This window comes from Cicer arietinum, chromosome 4 (genome assembly GCF_000331145.2).
Source record: "Cicer arietinum cultivar CDC Frontier isolate Library 1 chromosome 4, Cicar.CDCFrontier_v2.0, whole genome shotgun sequence".
Lineage (NCBI taxonomy): Eukaryota > Viridiplantae > Streptophyta > Magnoliopsida > Fabales > Fabaceae > Cicer > Cicer arietinum.
Genome location: NC_021163.2, coordinates 58,828,116 through 58,843,557, shown reverse-complemented (window position 1 = coordinate 58,843,557; position 15,442 = coordinate 58,828,116). Strand labels below are relative to the sequence as shown.

Genomic DNA, 15,442 nt, shown 5'->3' with positions numbered 1-15,442 from the left:
GAATTTTGTTTAGTGATGAAGAAAAGGCATGCTGATGTTCACTATACTTTTTTTTTTTTGTTATTATTATTTATTGATAAATTATTATGTTGTCTTTAGAACTCGTGGGAACGCACTACTTTATGAGGATCTGCACTTCATTTTTTCTTTTACTTTTTGTCTTTTAGTTTGGGACACAGCTAGCAATGGACCTATTACTTTAATTAAGAATACAAGTTTAGTTTTGCTTTCAAATTCACAAAACTACCATGTTTAATTTTTTTAAATTACAGTGGTTTATTATAAAACTAAATATGTATTAAAAAGTTAAGATTCACTTATACATGTTCATGACTTAATAATTGGTATTTCATTTTAAAAAGAAAAATTATGCTTGAAAACTATACAATGAAATACTGGATCACCATTGCATTTACACATCAGTGATCTAGATTTAACGATTAATTGTGCAACTAATATGGAGAAAATATAAATTATTTTGAGTTACCAACGAGGCAGCTAAAATTTGGCATGTATGAGGGGAGTGAAGGGACTATGAATATGATATAATGAAATTTCTGTTTGGTTGAGAGATATAAAGAAAAACTTTTTATGTTATTTGGTTAATAGGGTGAAAGAAAAATTTATCCCTTTTAGTATTTAATATAACATTTTTCTCATCTTTAAATCTTTTCAGTTTCATATACGAGCTAAAATCAAGTAAGATCGATTTTATCATCCACGATTTCTCCTAAATTATGAACAAAGTAAATCAATAATTTTCTCCATTATTTATTTAATAAAACATTCTCTTATTTTTTTACTTTTTATTGGTCTGGTTTTAATCTATTTCCCTAAATTAAATACTGTATTAGAAAAAATTGCTTGTTTTCCAAGCATAAAATAGGATAAGAATAAATTACCACTTGTACTTCTATAAACAAATTCTCAAGCATTTTTTCTTGAAATTGAAAATAAATCATCTCCAATGTATTAAATAAAATACCTGAAGTATGCAATAGTAATATTATTTTTTCTCTCTCCCATGCACGGTATCTATTAGGTGCTTTGCCAATATAGATACTCTTAAAAAACTATATCAGTCTATTTCTACTTTTTATGAAGTGGTCCTAATATTATTGCCCACAATCTTAGTGGGTCCTTGTGGAAGAGTTTTTGGCAGGTGGACAGTTCTGTTACTTCCTTGTATAGCTTATCTTTTCTATGTTTCTTAATTTAGGGGATCACATTTTTTTTGGACTTATAGGGGATCCTTTCTATGTTTTGATCTATACCCTTAGAATGGAAATAAAAATAGCTTAATAGATTTTTTTCAAAAACCTCTTGTTTCTAGGAGAAATGGCCAAATAATCCGAAGTTTAGATATAGAATATCTAAAATCTAGCTTATAATTGTTTGAGTAAAAAAATATAGTTTAATTGACGTGTAATGAAAGGAAATAGTTAAAGAAGCAAGCTAAAAAATTATAGGTAAAACCGATGTTAAAATTAGAAAGAAAAAAAAGACAGAGATTACACTTTTTGTTTTTTTGAAGGAACAGAGGTTACATATTATTAATTAAGCCATTCATACATAATTGCAGGATGCAGTAACTTCATTTTCGACTTGTGGTGAAGCTACAAATAGTACTTTTGTATCCTCTCAAAACCTCACTTCCAAGCATTCCACCATCACTCCAACTATTGATTCACAATCATCCATTTCTGCTACCGGTAATACTCTACGCATCTATCAATACATATATATTTCATCCAAAATAATATATAAAAAAATATTTAAAAAGTTGTTTTATATTTAGTCAAAATTTATAAAGAATATATATTTTTATTTATATGTAATTCTAAAACGAATATACTACTAGTAAAAATTTAATTAACAATAAAAAATCAGAGAAAAAACATAAAATAAAAACTATACAAGTATAAATTTAAAGTTTTATTAAAAGATTCTTTTAAGCTGAAAATTTATTAAAAGATTTGAGCTAAAGATTTTTTTAAGCTGAAAGTTTTATTAAAAGATCCAAAAAGTGTAAACTCAAAATTTAAGTTATCTAATTAAGATATCTCAAGTTAGGGACTATATTTCTTGACTCTAGAAAATCTAAAGTATCATTGTCATTTTGTTTTATTAAGATGGTTGAGGCCTTATTAATAACCAAGATTAAAAGCTATTCATTGGTAAATATATAATTTTGTCAACTATTATGTAGTATTATGCATATAATTTGACATTGATTTAGGTAAAGTATTACAATTTTATCTATAGAAAAAATATTTCGATGGGTTAAAGAGTGTAATTTTTATTTATAAATTATCTTTAACGTCAATTTCTAAGTAATATGAGACTATTTTAGTATATTGAAACATATTTCATAAAATGCAAAAAATATTTAAAGAATGTGTTTGAGATAACTTTTTTTTTATAGTACTAAAATAATTTAATATTTGAAAAAAGTTAAAAATATATTTTAGTATATAATCATACAAAATAAATTCAATATTTCAAAGAACATATAAATTTTCCTCTAAATTTTTACCAACGATGATTTAATAAGAAGAAATAGAAAAATGCATGAGAAACAATATAATTTGAGTCTAAATAACTTTATACTTCAATAACGAATTATAGGCCTAATTCTAAGTTATATCCCTCTATTTGGTTTAAATATTAATTTTAGTTATCTAATAAGTGATGTAGGATAAATTATATATTTTATAGATCTCACTAAAAATGAGCTATTTTTTATTAATTTTTTTTTTTGTAATAATACTATGTAATATTCAATTTGAGGAAAATTAAATAATTGTAGAAACTAAAAATGTTGAATAGATCTATCTCTTAGACATGAAATATTTATTATTCTTCATTTAAGGAATCTTAAAAAGTTATGTGTTACACTATTTGACTCTATATATCTAAAGATGAGGTGGAAAAAATAGTGCAGTTGTCATCATTTAATATTATATAATTTATTATCACTAAAATTTAAGAAGCGCGTATTGGTGTTAGAAACTTATTTCAAGTTTCAATATATATATTTAACAAATACATTTGATGACACATAATATAGTCAGTAATGAAATATAGACACAATTTAGATAAAAACATTGATATATTTGGACCAAGTGTCAACAACAACAATTGACCACTAACATATCAAAACATATAAATAGAGTTAAAATTCAAAGATGTAAACTCAAAATATAAAAATTATCACTTTTTGCATATCGAAAAGAAAAAATTTTAAAGCATGTAAAATGAGGATACAAAGAAATACAAATTAGATGCAAACAAATACAAAATTGTCACAATCCATATAAAACATATTTCAATAGAAAGAGTTGTCTAAGGACCTAAACACATCTACCATTTTCTATATAATAATTTCCACTAATTGTAGTCATGTATATATTTTTTTAGAAACCTTTAAGATAAGCTAATATATTAATTGGATAGTTAAAATTATAAGAAGAACCATTGCAAATATGATGGAAAACAATGAATGTCAAATAATTATTATTGATTGTATTGTAATTTATAAGTCATGACACCTATATAATTCTATAGAATATTATATACTAAAATAATATCATTAAAATGTGTCTTAAAATAAATTATAAGTATAGAATAATAAATAGTATAAAAGAATATCTATTAAATATGTCTCATCAAATGAAGTGACACCTTATTTAATAATGTGCAGTAATAAAATCTAAAAGTTTATTTTAATACATTATTATAGATAGATAGTCAAGTTTTAGAATAACTTTTTCAAATACAAGATTGCTTACCCCCACCATTGCAGCAGTCTTATAAGATATATATGACATAAGGTTACCCTTTATATATTACAAGTTTATATATATCAATTGCTCATATAATTTAGTTTACATAAATCATAGAGCTTAATTATTTTGGATGGAATAATGTATAGTAACAAGCCCAGTGTCAGCTAATAAACCAACAAATCAAGCGAAAGGGGTTATTACTACAAGTGGTTCCTCACGTGATCCTTCTGATGAAGATGATGAAGCTGGTCCTTGTGAACAAAGCACCAATCCCATTGATATGAAGCGCCTTAGAAGGTATATTAATATTATTATTATTATTATTATTATTATTATTATTATTATTATTATTATTATTATTTATACATCTCAAACATTAATTTCAACTTCGTTTTCATTGTATAATAATAATAATCAATTCAAAGTTGGCCTAATTACTCAATTAGGGTGATGCAACTAAAGTCTTAGTTTGAAAAAATAAAATCATTTTCTATTAAGTATTTGATGCACTCAACTCAAAGTTTGATTTTTCCATGCAACATAACATGATTTTCATGATTTCAGAAAAGTTTCTAATCGCGAATCTGCCCGAAGGTCTAGAAGAAGAAAACAAGCCCATTTGACAGACCTGGAGGTTCAGGTAATTAATTGAATAATTTACTTTTCTTCTTTTAATAACATGTGAGGAAAAAGGTAAAATTACATAGATTCATCCATCCGTTGATCTCAAGTATTTAATAAACTTTAAGAATAAATTACGAATCGTTTAAGAGAATTCAAATTTAAACTCTCACAATAACAATTCTTGATAGCTTTACTTATTTTTGATTGGACTCCTAATTACCCGACCCTTAATAAATAAAAGACATAGTTGTTTCTGCAATCTCTTAACTTAATTTTAAGTAATACTTTAGTCCTTTATCTTTTTTTTCTTTAGTCTTTTATTTAATTTTAAATAACAATTTGATCATTTATATTTTAAAATGTCAACAATGTTATCTTTTCTTTACAAAAACATAGAAAATTCATCAAAATCTTCAAATAAAACTCATAAAAGTCAAATAAACTTATATTTTCATCTCCAACAACATCAAATTCATATATTCATCAAATGCATAACTCAAATATTCAAATAAACTTATATTTTCATCTCCAACAACATCAAATTCATCAAATAAAGATGAAAATATGAGTTTATTTGAAAATTTGAGTTACAAATTTGATGAAATTTGCATTATATTGAAGATGATAATTAATTTTATGGGTTTTGTTTAAAAATTTTGATGAATTTTTTAAATTTTTATAAAAAAATGATAACATTGTTGACATATTAAGACACAAGTGATCAAATTGTTACTTAAAATTAAATAAAAGACTAAATCAAAAGAAAAAAAAATAAATAATTGAAGTGTTACTTCAAATTAAGTGAAAGAACTCCAGAGCAATAACACCTAAATAAAAAATTCATAGGTATTTTGATTATATGCATTATTACATTACATAGATCTTATTGTTTTTCAATTTCCATTACTCATCTTTTGTATATATAGCAATTCAATTTCAATTTTCAATTTTCAATTAAGAGATTTTATATTTTGTTTTTTAGGTTGAACAGCTGAGGTTGGAAAATGCAAGCCTATTTAAGCAGCTTACAGATGCTAGCCAACAATTTCGTGAAGCTAACACTAATAACCGAGTGTTAAAATCAGATGTTGAAGCTTTGAGAGCTAAGGTATATATATCATATACAAGTTATTCTATGTGTATTAGAGACAGAAAAGTCACCAGGAATTTTTGGACTACTAGTAACTATGTAATACTGATTTTTTCTTTATTAAAGACGTGTCTTAGGATCCACACATGTCAATATCTAACACATTAATTATATTTAATTAATTTATTTTTTAAATTATTGTCGGTGTCGGTGTGTCAGTATCATGTTCAGTGTGTGTCGATATATATATATGCTTCATCGTCAATAACTAAAGAAGAAAAAACTATAATCATTTTAAAGAAAAAAATGAATTAGGAACTTAGTAGAAGAATTCCCTTAGATGGAAAACAGAGTTTTCTGGTTTGAGTTTGTGTTTTCTAACTAAAAGTTAGTAAAAGTTAACTAGTATCATTGCCTTTTTGTTCAAGTAAGCTTGGTTTCAAGTCTTATGGATGAAACAAAATATATATGCATAATAGAGCTATTCTTTGGAATTAGATTTAACCTATAGAAGGAAATTTGGCTTATACCTAAACGGATTTGGATACTACAATAATTTCATAATATTAAGTCATTTCAGTCAGTTAATCTAAGTCGTGCAACCCAAATTACACAACTCACATCAATAATTCAAAATTCCAATTGTGTGATGGTCGAGATCATCGCCTTCATTTCATGATTTAAACTCATTTTGTCGTAAGTATTTGCATAAGGATAATACAACTAGTATTGGCTCAATCATTAATCGAATTTGGATTGTCTGTAGTCGACAATCCATACATTCATGTACTGAGTACATCGATGACTATTATATGGACATCAAATTATCCAAATTTTAAACTCAACATTTCAACTTTTGGAAATCATCAAAATCTGCATTGAAATATGGACCACTTGATTCGGACTTAATTCCACAAACATGTTGACCGCATGAATGTGTATAATTGTCTACCCTCGGGTCAATCCAAATCCTTATAAATCATGTACTATTGACTTACTAATAAATATTTTGTGTGTGCAATTAAGGTGAAGTTAGCAGAGGATATGGTATCTAGGGGCACTTTACCGACATTTAACAACCAACTTCTCCAAAATCAGAATCAATTGAACACCACATCACCACAAATCAACACTAGTAATCTCCGCTGCATGCAACATGTTTCGCCGACCATAACCATCCATGGAAATATTGCTTCATATGGTGTTAGTGGACATAACTCAGCTATTGGACTTGGAGATTTTGATATAACTTGCAATGATTTCAACAATGGAGTCAATAGCGATGCTGTTAGCTCTTTGACTAGTATATGGCCTTAACTATTAGATTAATGGTTGTGTCTCCCTTGTTTTATATTTTTAGATTTGCATGTTATGTTATAGAAAATACTATTTTCTATGAAAGACTATAATATATATACTTGCTTGGTGTATGTGTCAAATGGTTCATCTTTAGTATCCTTCCTCTTGATTATTTGTTAAACTTAGTTACTAAAAATAAAGTGATGGTGTATATAGAACTCATTGGTGACTGATTTCATGAAGTAGGTTGACCAGGCTGATTAATGATCTTGATCAATGAAATAATGTAAATAAGTTTTTGTCAAAACTATGCCATAATGCCAGTTAGACTTGGAAGTAATTGTCGAATTATATAAAGTAACAAGTTCATAATTATATACACTTTAAATCAATTTTTATCACAACAGAATTAAAGACACGCTAAGTGTAAACATAATATGATCTTCTGCATCTTATTTATTTGGACATCTTTAAGATCACCTATATAGTCAAGAGTCTTATTTTTAAATAAATAAGATTAAGAAATCTATTATGGGCCTTTCAAGTTTCATGATATCCTTAGTCTATCATATGGTGGAATGCAACATGATATCTGCAAAGCTACTACTTGTTCAAATCAACAAGTAATAGGTAGAGCTAATTAAAGAAACAATGTGCATGCTTTTTTGTAGTTTGTTGTTTCTTCATAAACAAACTCGTGTGTGGACCCATTTATTTGCCTCGGTTTGCCTTAAGTATCTACTAGAGCAATAGTTGGCCTACTACATTGAATGTGTAGGGGACATAGCTTCGATCGTCAGAATATGCTATCAAGGACTACAATGCTAAGTTTGCATTGGAATAGCCTACTAGATGGTTGGAGAGTTCCCTTTTCCATCGTCAGATACCCTTGAAAAGTACACTTTAAGTAAAACGTAATTTTTGTGCATACCACTAAAACATGGAATCTTTTAGAAGTGTATTCCCTATGTTTGCTTATTTTGTCGGTTTTTTACTAGATTTTAATTTTCGATTGTGTAAAATATGTTACTGAATCCTAACTTTCAGTAGTATATTTAAGAACGGATAAACAAACACGAGGAATAGATGAACAACTTTATTTTAATATCATGTGCTAGACCCAAAATGAGGTGGTTCATCACCATCTTCTTATTTTAGGCCTTCTATTATATTGGCTCACATATCTCTATTTTTTTTTTTTTGACAAGTTCATATCTCTAAGTTGACGCATTATAGTATTGTATACTCTTCGTGAGTGTTTTGACCCGTGTTTGGCAGCATTAGAGGTACGCTCATATTGTAGCTTTCACAATGAGAGTGATTTCGACATCGTTTGGACGTGGTTCCAAACACACACTTAGTCAATCTTTGGTCCGGCTGTCAATGCTTTGAACTTGAGAGCTTTTTTTTCCCACATAACACAGTCATTTAGTCATTTAATGTACATGTATTATGCAACAACACAATCTTTTTACCACTCTAAAATTAATGAAAACAAACTTCACAAATCACTCAATTTCCACCATTTCTTAGTGAACGCGTTCCACAAGCTAATGAGAGTATCCTTGTCAAAAGAAGAAACGAGGAAGAAAGAATAAGAGATAAAAGAATCTCCTAAACAGAGGAGACAACAAGTTGAAATCTATAAGGGCACCACGTAGATCACAAGATAACCAACAATGCCAATGAAAGAATGCTAACAACAAACTCTTTTCAACACTATTAGCAGTAATTCACGAGAATTCCACAACTAGCAATGGATACACGACTGAATTACAGTTTTCATTAACCTTTTATGGAAGGCACAACGCAATGAACCACCTCCAAAGATCGTTCATCCTAGATTTCGCATGAGACAAAGGCACATGGATTAAAAATTTATAAAAATACTCGTTATGATAAATTAGATTATCAAAAGTTCACATTCATGTGTACAAAATTACATACATTATTTTTCCGAATATTATCAGGAAGCAAAGCTAGTTCTTGCATTGCTTAGTTTCTTGAATACAAGAGCCCCAATGCACATATAAATTATCATGATGATAGATAAAATTAAAATTTATACATTAAATAATGTTTGAAAGATTGTATTACAAAACCTTCCACCCTCAATTAATTATAGGCCTCCCTGGATTTCCTCCACTTTGCTCAACTGCATATCTTAAGAAATCGTCAGGCACAGGAATGTTTAACTCTGAACAAACAAGTTGGACAATTTTTCCAGTGACACCTCCAAACGACATTTTGTTCAGTGTCACAGCAATAGAAAATCTGTTAGTAACGTCACAAAACCCTGTAGACCCACCCATTCCCGAATGACCAAAGGCAATGGATGACCCATCCTTAGAACTAAATCGCTTAAATCCGAGGCCAAAACTTCCACTTGGTAAAGTTAAATTCTCGTACTCTCCTGCACCCAAGAACTCATCTACAATCCTAGGATTCCGATAGAGCTTACCAGGAACATGGGTTTGTGGATTACTATCCACATTGCTACTACCGATATCATCACCACTGCTACTATCTCTGCTAGTGTTTATGTCGTCTGTAACCTCAAAATCTTCTTTACTAGAGATTTTTTCATAACTTTTATTAATCGTAGGTAAAGTTGCTACTGTCCTTCCAATACATTTCTGCTTTTTGGGGGGTTTCGGAGAAGATAATTTGGGGATATGGGGATGACTTCCAAGTATTGGCTTAGAAGTAGAAGAATGAGGCGGTGGTATCTTGCCACCATCAGCTAGGGCTGCATAGTAACGTGCTAGGGCCCGGGCAGATAAATGTCCATTAGCCGCTGGTATGATGGCACGCCGAGCATTCAGTGTATTGAAAAGAGGAGGCAAAACGGTTGCAAGTTGAGCTATTTGATGGGGTTGGAAGGTGGTGGGTAGGTCAGGACGGTTACTGAGAGCTGAGAGCTTGCTTAACTCATCTGTATCTGCGGTCAGAGCTGCAAGACGTGATTCCACCCCTAAAAATATAAGCCATGAAGCATGGTTAGATTATACAAAGAAACTAGAATCGGAAATCTTCAACTCCAGCTACTTAAAGGTATATAGAAAATCAAATGTAAGTTTATGTTATGTTACATCAGAGATAAATTGCTTATCATCCCTGGAAAAAAAAAAGTTATTCAACAAAACTTGCCTGGGGGGATTCCTATATATAGTTCTCCTTCAATTTGGAGGGGACGGACTATTGCTTCTTCAAGGATCTCCTGAAATTTCTTTCCAGATGCATGCTGTTTTATCCAAATAGATAATCAGAACATGATAGAAATCCGACCGGTAGAATATTTTTCTACCAATTGCTTTTGGCAACTTTGTGAAGAATAATAATGTAAAACTAACTGCAACCATGCCAAAATTCTTATTTTTATCAAAATCGAGTAATAATAAAATTCTATGCCGATTGCCAACACCAGATTGGAGAGACGTGCCACTATAATAAGCACACAAATCTACAGGTTCAAGGTCCAAATTTGGACCTCCCAACCGACTGTCATATAATTCATTTTGTACCATTACAAGAAAGAAACAAATCTCAAACTTATCATTTTATTACTCTTCCTTTTTTATATATGTTGAAGTTGTGGGATTTTAGAGAAAAGGAGGAGAGAAAACAATAAGGGTTTGAATATTATTGATAATAGTTTTATGCTAACTTGATTACAAAAGACTCAATACTAATCTCTATTTATAGAGAAACATAGACTCAATCCTAAATCAGGAATAAATCATAACAATAATGAGAGATATTTTAATATGATTATAAATTGATCATAGGGAATAACTCAAGATACTCTAATATAATATAATATATATTAGAAGATATTTTCTAACATTCTAACACTCCCCATCAAGTTAAAATTTACTAAGTTTTAGCTTGTCACAAGAAAATAATGTTTTGCTCCGCAAAATAATAAAAAGGATGGAAAAGCAACTCAGGGATGCAGGTGAAGTCGGTGAAGTCGGAGAGAATTGCTATAAATATAGCTTAGCCAGATAACCGATATAATCATCGGCCTGAGAGAAATTCATGGCAAGCAATTGAACAAAACAAGGTACGTTCTTCTAAAAACTGCATTTGGAAACTTCAAACCAATCATATTGCAGAGGTGTGCTTCAAGGAGAGAAAGGCAAGGCCAGTACATATAGGACAAAGATGGGGTCAGTGTATCCGGGGAAAAGATGGAGCCAGTGCATCTAGGACAAATTGTCATGCTAAAGTGTGAGTCATGAAAATAAAAGACACTGTCAGAATGACCATCAATGGAAAAAGAAGTCATCACTAATATGATTCATCTATGGGAAAAGAGACATCACCAGAATGATCGTTGGTGATCATATAAGTCACAGTTATAATCTATTAGTAAGAACTAAATTGCATGACAAACAGACAAGAAGAAGCAACGCGACTCTAATGAAATGAAACCATGGTCGATAACGGAGTGAAAAAATGCGTCTAAAACAGGAGAGATAACAGCTGTTTGAATAATAACACATATTTTCATTGATCAAAATTGAAAAGTAAGGGCAGATCTGGAAACAGGAAGGAAAACCCAATCTAGACGACCGAAACATTGTGCAAGAAGGCGAACAGACGCACCTAAGCTCGAGGCTATTAGCGGCGGTGCGTGGAATGAACAGACGCACCTAAGCTCGAGGCTATTAGAGGCGGGATTGTTTAAAGAGGATCGAAATAAGCTCTAGTTACCATGTTGAAGTTGTGGGATTTTAGAGAAAAGGAGGAGAGAAAACAATAAGGATTTGAATATTATTGACAATAGCTTTATGCTAACTTGATTACAAAAGACTCAATACTAATTTCTATTTATAGAGAAACATAGACTCAATCCTAAATCAGAAATAAATCATAATAATAATGAGAGATATTTTAAGATATCTCTATGATTATAAATTGATCATAAGGAATAATTCAAGATACTCTAATATAATATAATATAATATAATATAATATAATATAATATAATATAATATAATATAATATAATATAATATAATATAATATATATTATGTTATGTTATGTTAATATAATATAATATAATATAATATAATATAATATAATATAATATAATATAATATAATATAATATATATTATGTTATGTTATGTTATATATTATATTATATTATATTATATTATATTATATTATATTATATTATATTATATTATATTATATTATATTATATTATATTATATTATATTATATTATATTATATTATATTATATTATATTATATTATATTATATTATATTATATTATATTATATTATATTATATTATATTATATTATATTATATTATATTATATTATATTATATTATATTATATTATATTAGAAGATATTTTCTAATATTCTAACAATATAAAAATTCTATTACTCTTTCTTTTATTCAACACAATAAATGAATAGCTCTTTTTTTATAATAAAATGATCATTCTTTGTCCCCCTCATTAGTTCAGAAATTCTGATAAAACATGAAATTGATGAATATTTATTGCATAGGAATTATGTTTTTGATACATAAGATCTCAGCATTTACCTCAATGATTCCACCGCACAACCAGCCGAATGACAAATAATGATAATTTTGCACCTTTCCTGGTTCAGTCTCAGGCGCTGATGTACAAATGCGGTTTAAACACTCATTCCAATCTAACATGATTAGAGGATTTTCTTGATTCATGTTTGCCATTGCATTGTGCAACCCAGATGTATGGTTAAGCACGTGATGAACCTGAAACAGAAGATTAAAAACATTGTTAAAAATAATAGCTTCAGCACATTAGTTTAGGGGAAATATCAGTATTTGACCTTAATGCCTTCTTTCCCATTTGATCCAAACGATGGCCAAATATCTGCAACATTCTTTTCAAGGTTTAATTTTCTGCGAGATAAAAAGCACACAGTTATTTCAGGTTAAAATCATTATGCAAGACAGTATATGGCATCATGTAGTGTAAGTAATTTTTTTAACTTTAATGACAAAGAACAGACATGAATCTATCCAAGCTAGCACCAATATGGTTGCTTTGATAACATTTTGAACAACAACACAAGAAGTCTGAGATTCACTGCTAAACAATTAGATACAGTGGTATATCAATTCTTGTTTCTCAAATAACTCAGCATACAAAAAGGTAGACAACCAATCTGGAGGAAACTTATTATAAGTGAAATCACATGAATAACACTCCAGCATTAGATTAAAGTATGAATTAATGTATAAAAAAAAAGTCTTGATTTGCTGTTTCACAACTTCACAGTGCATTAACTGAAGTCAACATACCATTGTGTTAATTGTGAAGGGAAAATCAACATATTATCACATATATGGATGTGAATGGTGAGGAATGTAAACAGGCAATTGACTATTCTAATCCCATTTTTATCCATTTACCTTATAAATGAGACAAATTAGATCAATTGGCTGGATTAAATATACGGAACATATGATTCCAGTATGCCACGGAGCTTTAATGTAAATTAAAACAAAAATGTAAGAACAATGCAAGGGGTTAAAGAGCAACCTCAGATTCACAAACTGTAAAGGATGACAATAGTACTGAATTTGTTTACTTTCAGTTTAAAAGATTATTACAAATAAGAATATAGTCGGCCCAATGTTTTACAATATTACAATAATGTAACTGTTGGATACCAAGCTTTGAAAGATGAAGTAGTTTTGAATTTTTCACATTGATTTTGTTATTCTTGAGGATGTTATTAGTCCAAAGCCGACACAATTGTTTCTTTGACCACCACTCGGGTCAATTTGTCAAGCTTTCATTTAGAATAATCTGCTGCTACAACACTTGTCGAGCTCAAGATAACTGGGGAGAACCAATCATGGAAAGGGAATAAATTCAAGTGCACATTGAGAAACACCCCATATATTCCTATTAGAGATTTTATTATTAATTGGCATATTATTAGTAAATTCTTATTAACATTGAGGGTTTTTATAAGGAGAGCCTTGGCATAACAATTGAAGTCGATGCCTTATGATGAAGATCACATGATCGAGTCATAGAATTAGTCTCTCACTCTCTTGTACATGTAAGCTGAGACTCCAAAGATCTGCAATTGCAATGGCGGATCCAGGACCTGGCTCAGGGGTGCAAAATATGAGTACTTGCAGATTTTGGGTGTTGGGCTTAAGGTGCAAAAAAAAACTCAGGGTGATCAAAATGCAAAAAAATAGGGGTATGGGTGCAATTTTCCGAAGTTCAGGGTATGCTGGTGCAGATCCTTCCCATAAACTGGATCTGCCCCAGCAATTGACCTCATCCTTCCCCCGATCCTGCTTTGGCAATAGCTCTATAGCACCAGGTTGTCCTTTGAGGGTATTTCGAGTTTTTATCAAGCAGATTTCCATATTTAACAACTCTTAGAATTTGGGCCATGAGATGAGGGTTAGTGCCTACCTATAACCACTAACTCGGAAATATAACTAGTCTAGTCAATGTGGGATCTCCAAATCTATGAGTGTAGCCGAGTCTCTCCTGGATCTGTTATTGGGCCACCTTTATTATCCATGTATAAGGCTCAACAACCTTGAACATGACAAGATATATTAGGAAAAATTAGTCCCACATAGGCCAGAGACATGATCTAACCCTGATAGGTGTATTATGAGTGTTTCCTGCTCAAACTCGGTTACACATCCTTTCTAATTTCTAACATTGATCTGCTGCTTTTTCTCTATGGAATTCTTTGTTATTTTTTTAATGTTGGGTGAGTCCTAGGTCATTGGACATCTGTTATTGTCAAACAATAATTGTCAGGGAACAATTAAAGAGGCTAAATTTGGGTAACACTGTATGATCGACATTAACATTACAAATTTATGCCTTTGGTTGCAGCCAAATGTTCATATACTTAAACAGCTGATAAGAGAACGTCTTTTTGAGAGATTTTGACTAATTATAAGATTAGGAATTTGAGCTAAGTAAGATTAGGCATTTGACTTCTATGTAGTGTAAGCTCAAGAGAATGTGATCTTGTTGAGGGATTTCCCAACAGATATGCTGAGACACTGCAAGGCATTGCAACATTTTCTTGCTTTTCTTTGTGATTTTTGTGTTTTGGTCTCATGCTATGGAGGATTCCTTATCCACCACACTTACTAATTTCTTCTATTTTCTTTTATCATTATTAAAGAAGATTGTGATCAGGTACTAGTGAGTAATATTAAATGACATTGCCCATCCAAACCACCTGCTTACGTTTCATATTCTCTGACAACAATACTGACATGGGCGTAGCATACATGAAGCAACATATTCTGCCATTATCAGAGGAACATTTCATTAAAGGATGAAGCAAATGCACAGTATTAGAAGTTAATTATTGATAACTAGGTGGAAGACCATTTGAAGGAAAACATCAGAGAAAGACTACAGGCAAAACATATCTATCTTGGCATGCATTATTAGACATACGTAGGTTTACTACTAAATAGCATGTTACTCAGCACAGCCACACTACTTACACTAATTTCAATGCGAATGAAAACCTTATTTTTCAAATAAACAAGAAGTTGCAGAAAAAATCAAGGGGCAGTCAAACTTGATAGTTTACAACATACCCAATGTCGACCAGCCAATGTATCATT

The 15,442-nt window shown here is 30.0% G+C and overlaps 2 protein-coding genes across 3 annotated transcripts in view; one reads left to right on the top strand and one right to left on the bottom strand.

Moving 5' to 3' along the window:
* Positions 1–6,932, top strand: part of LOC101504372 (basic leucine zipper 9) — a 7,873-nt gene extending 941 nt beyond the window's left edge. Inside the window, exons 3-8 of one of the 2 annotated variants that reach the window (XM_073368068.1) lie at positions 2–26; positions 1,583–1,712; positions 3,935–4,085; positions 4,353–4,428; positions 5,395–5,520; positions 6,529–6,932. In XM_073368068.1, coding sequence (XP_073224169.1) covers positions 2–26; positions 1,583–1,712; positions 3,935–4,085; positions 4,353–4,428; positions 5,395–5,520; positions 6,529–6,819 — 799 coding nt within the window. In that variant the 3' untranslated portion in view covers positions 6,820–6,932. The remainder of the gene's footprint in view (position 1; positions 27–1,582; positions 1,713–3,934; positions 4,086–4,352; positions 4,429–5,394; positions 5,521–6,528) is intronic. The other variant, XM_004498492.4, reaches the window with a different exon arrangement.
* Positions 6,933–8,671: 1,739 nt separating this feature from the next.
* Positions 8,672–15,442, bottom strand: part of LOC101504060 (uncharacterized) — a 16,519-nt gene continuing 9,748 nt past the window's right edge. Inside the window, exons 16-20 of the mRNA XM_004498491.4 lie at positions 15,416–15,442; positions 12,640–12,712; positions 12,368–12,562; positions 9,952–10,045; positions 8,672–9,775 (exon numbers count right to left, since the gene is read on the bottom strand). Coding sequence (XP_004498548.1) covers positions 8,913–9,775; positions 9,952–10,045; positions 12,368–12,562; positions 12,640–12,712; positions 15,416–15,442 — 1,252 coding nt within the window. The 3' untranslated portion in view covers positions 8,672–8,912. The remainder of the gene's footprint in view (positions 9,776–9,951; positions 10,046–12,367; positions 12,563–12,639; positions 12,713–15,415) is intronic.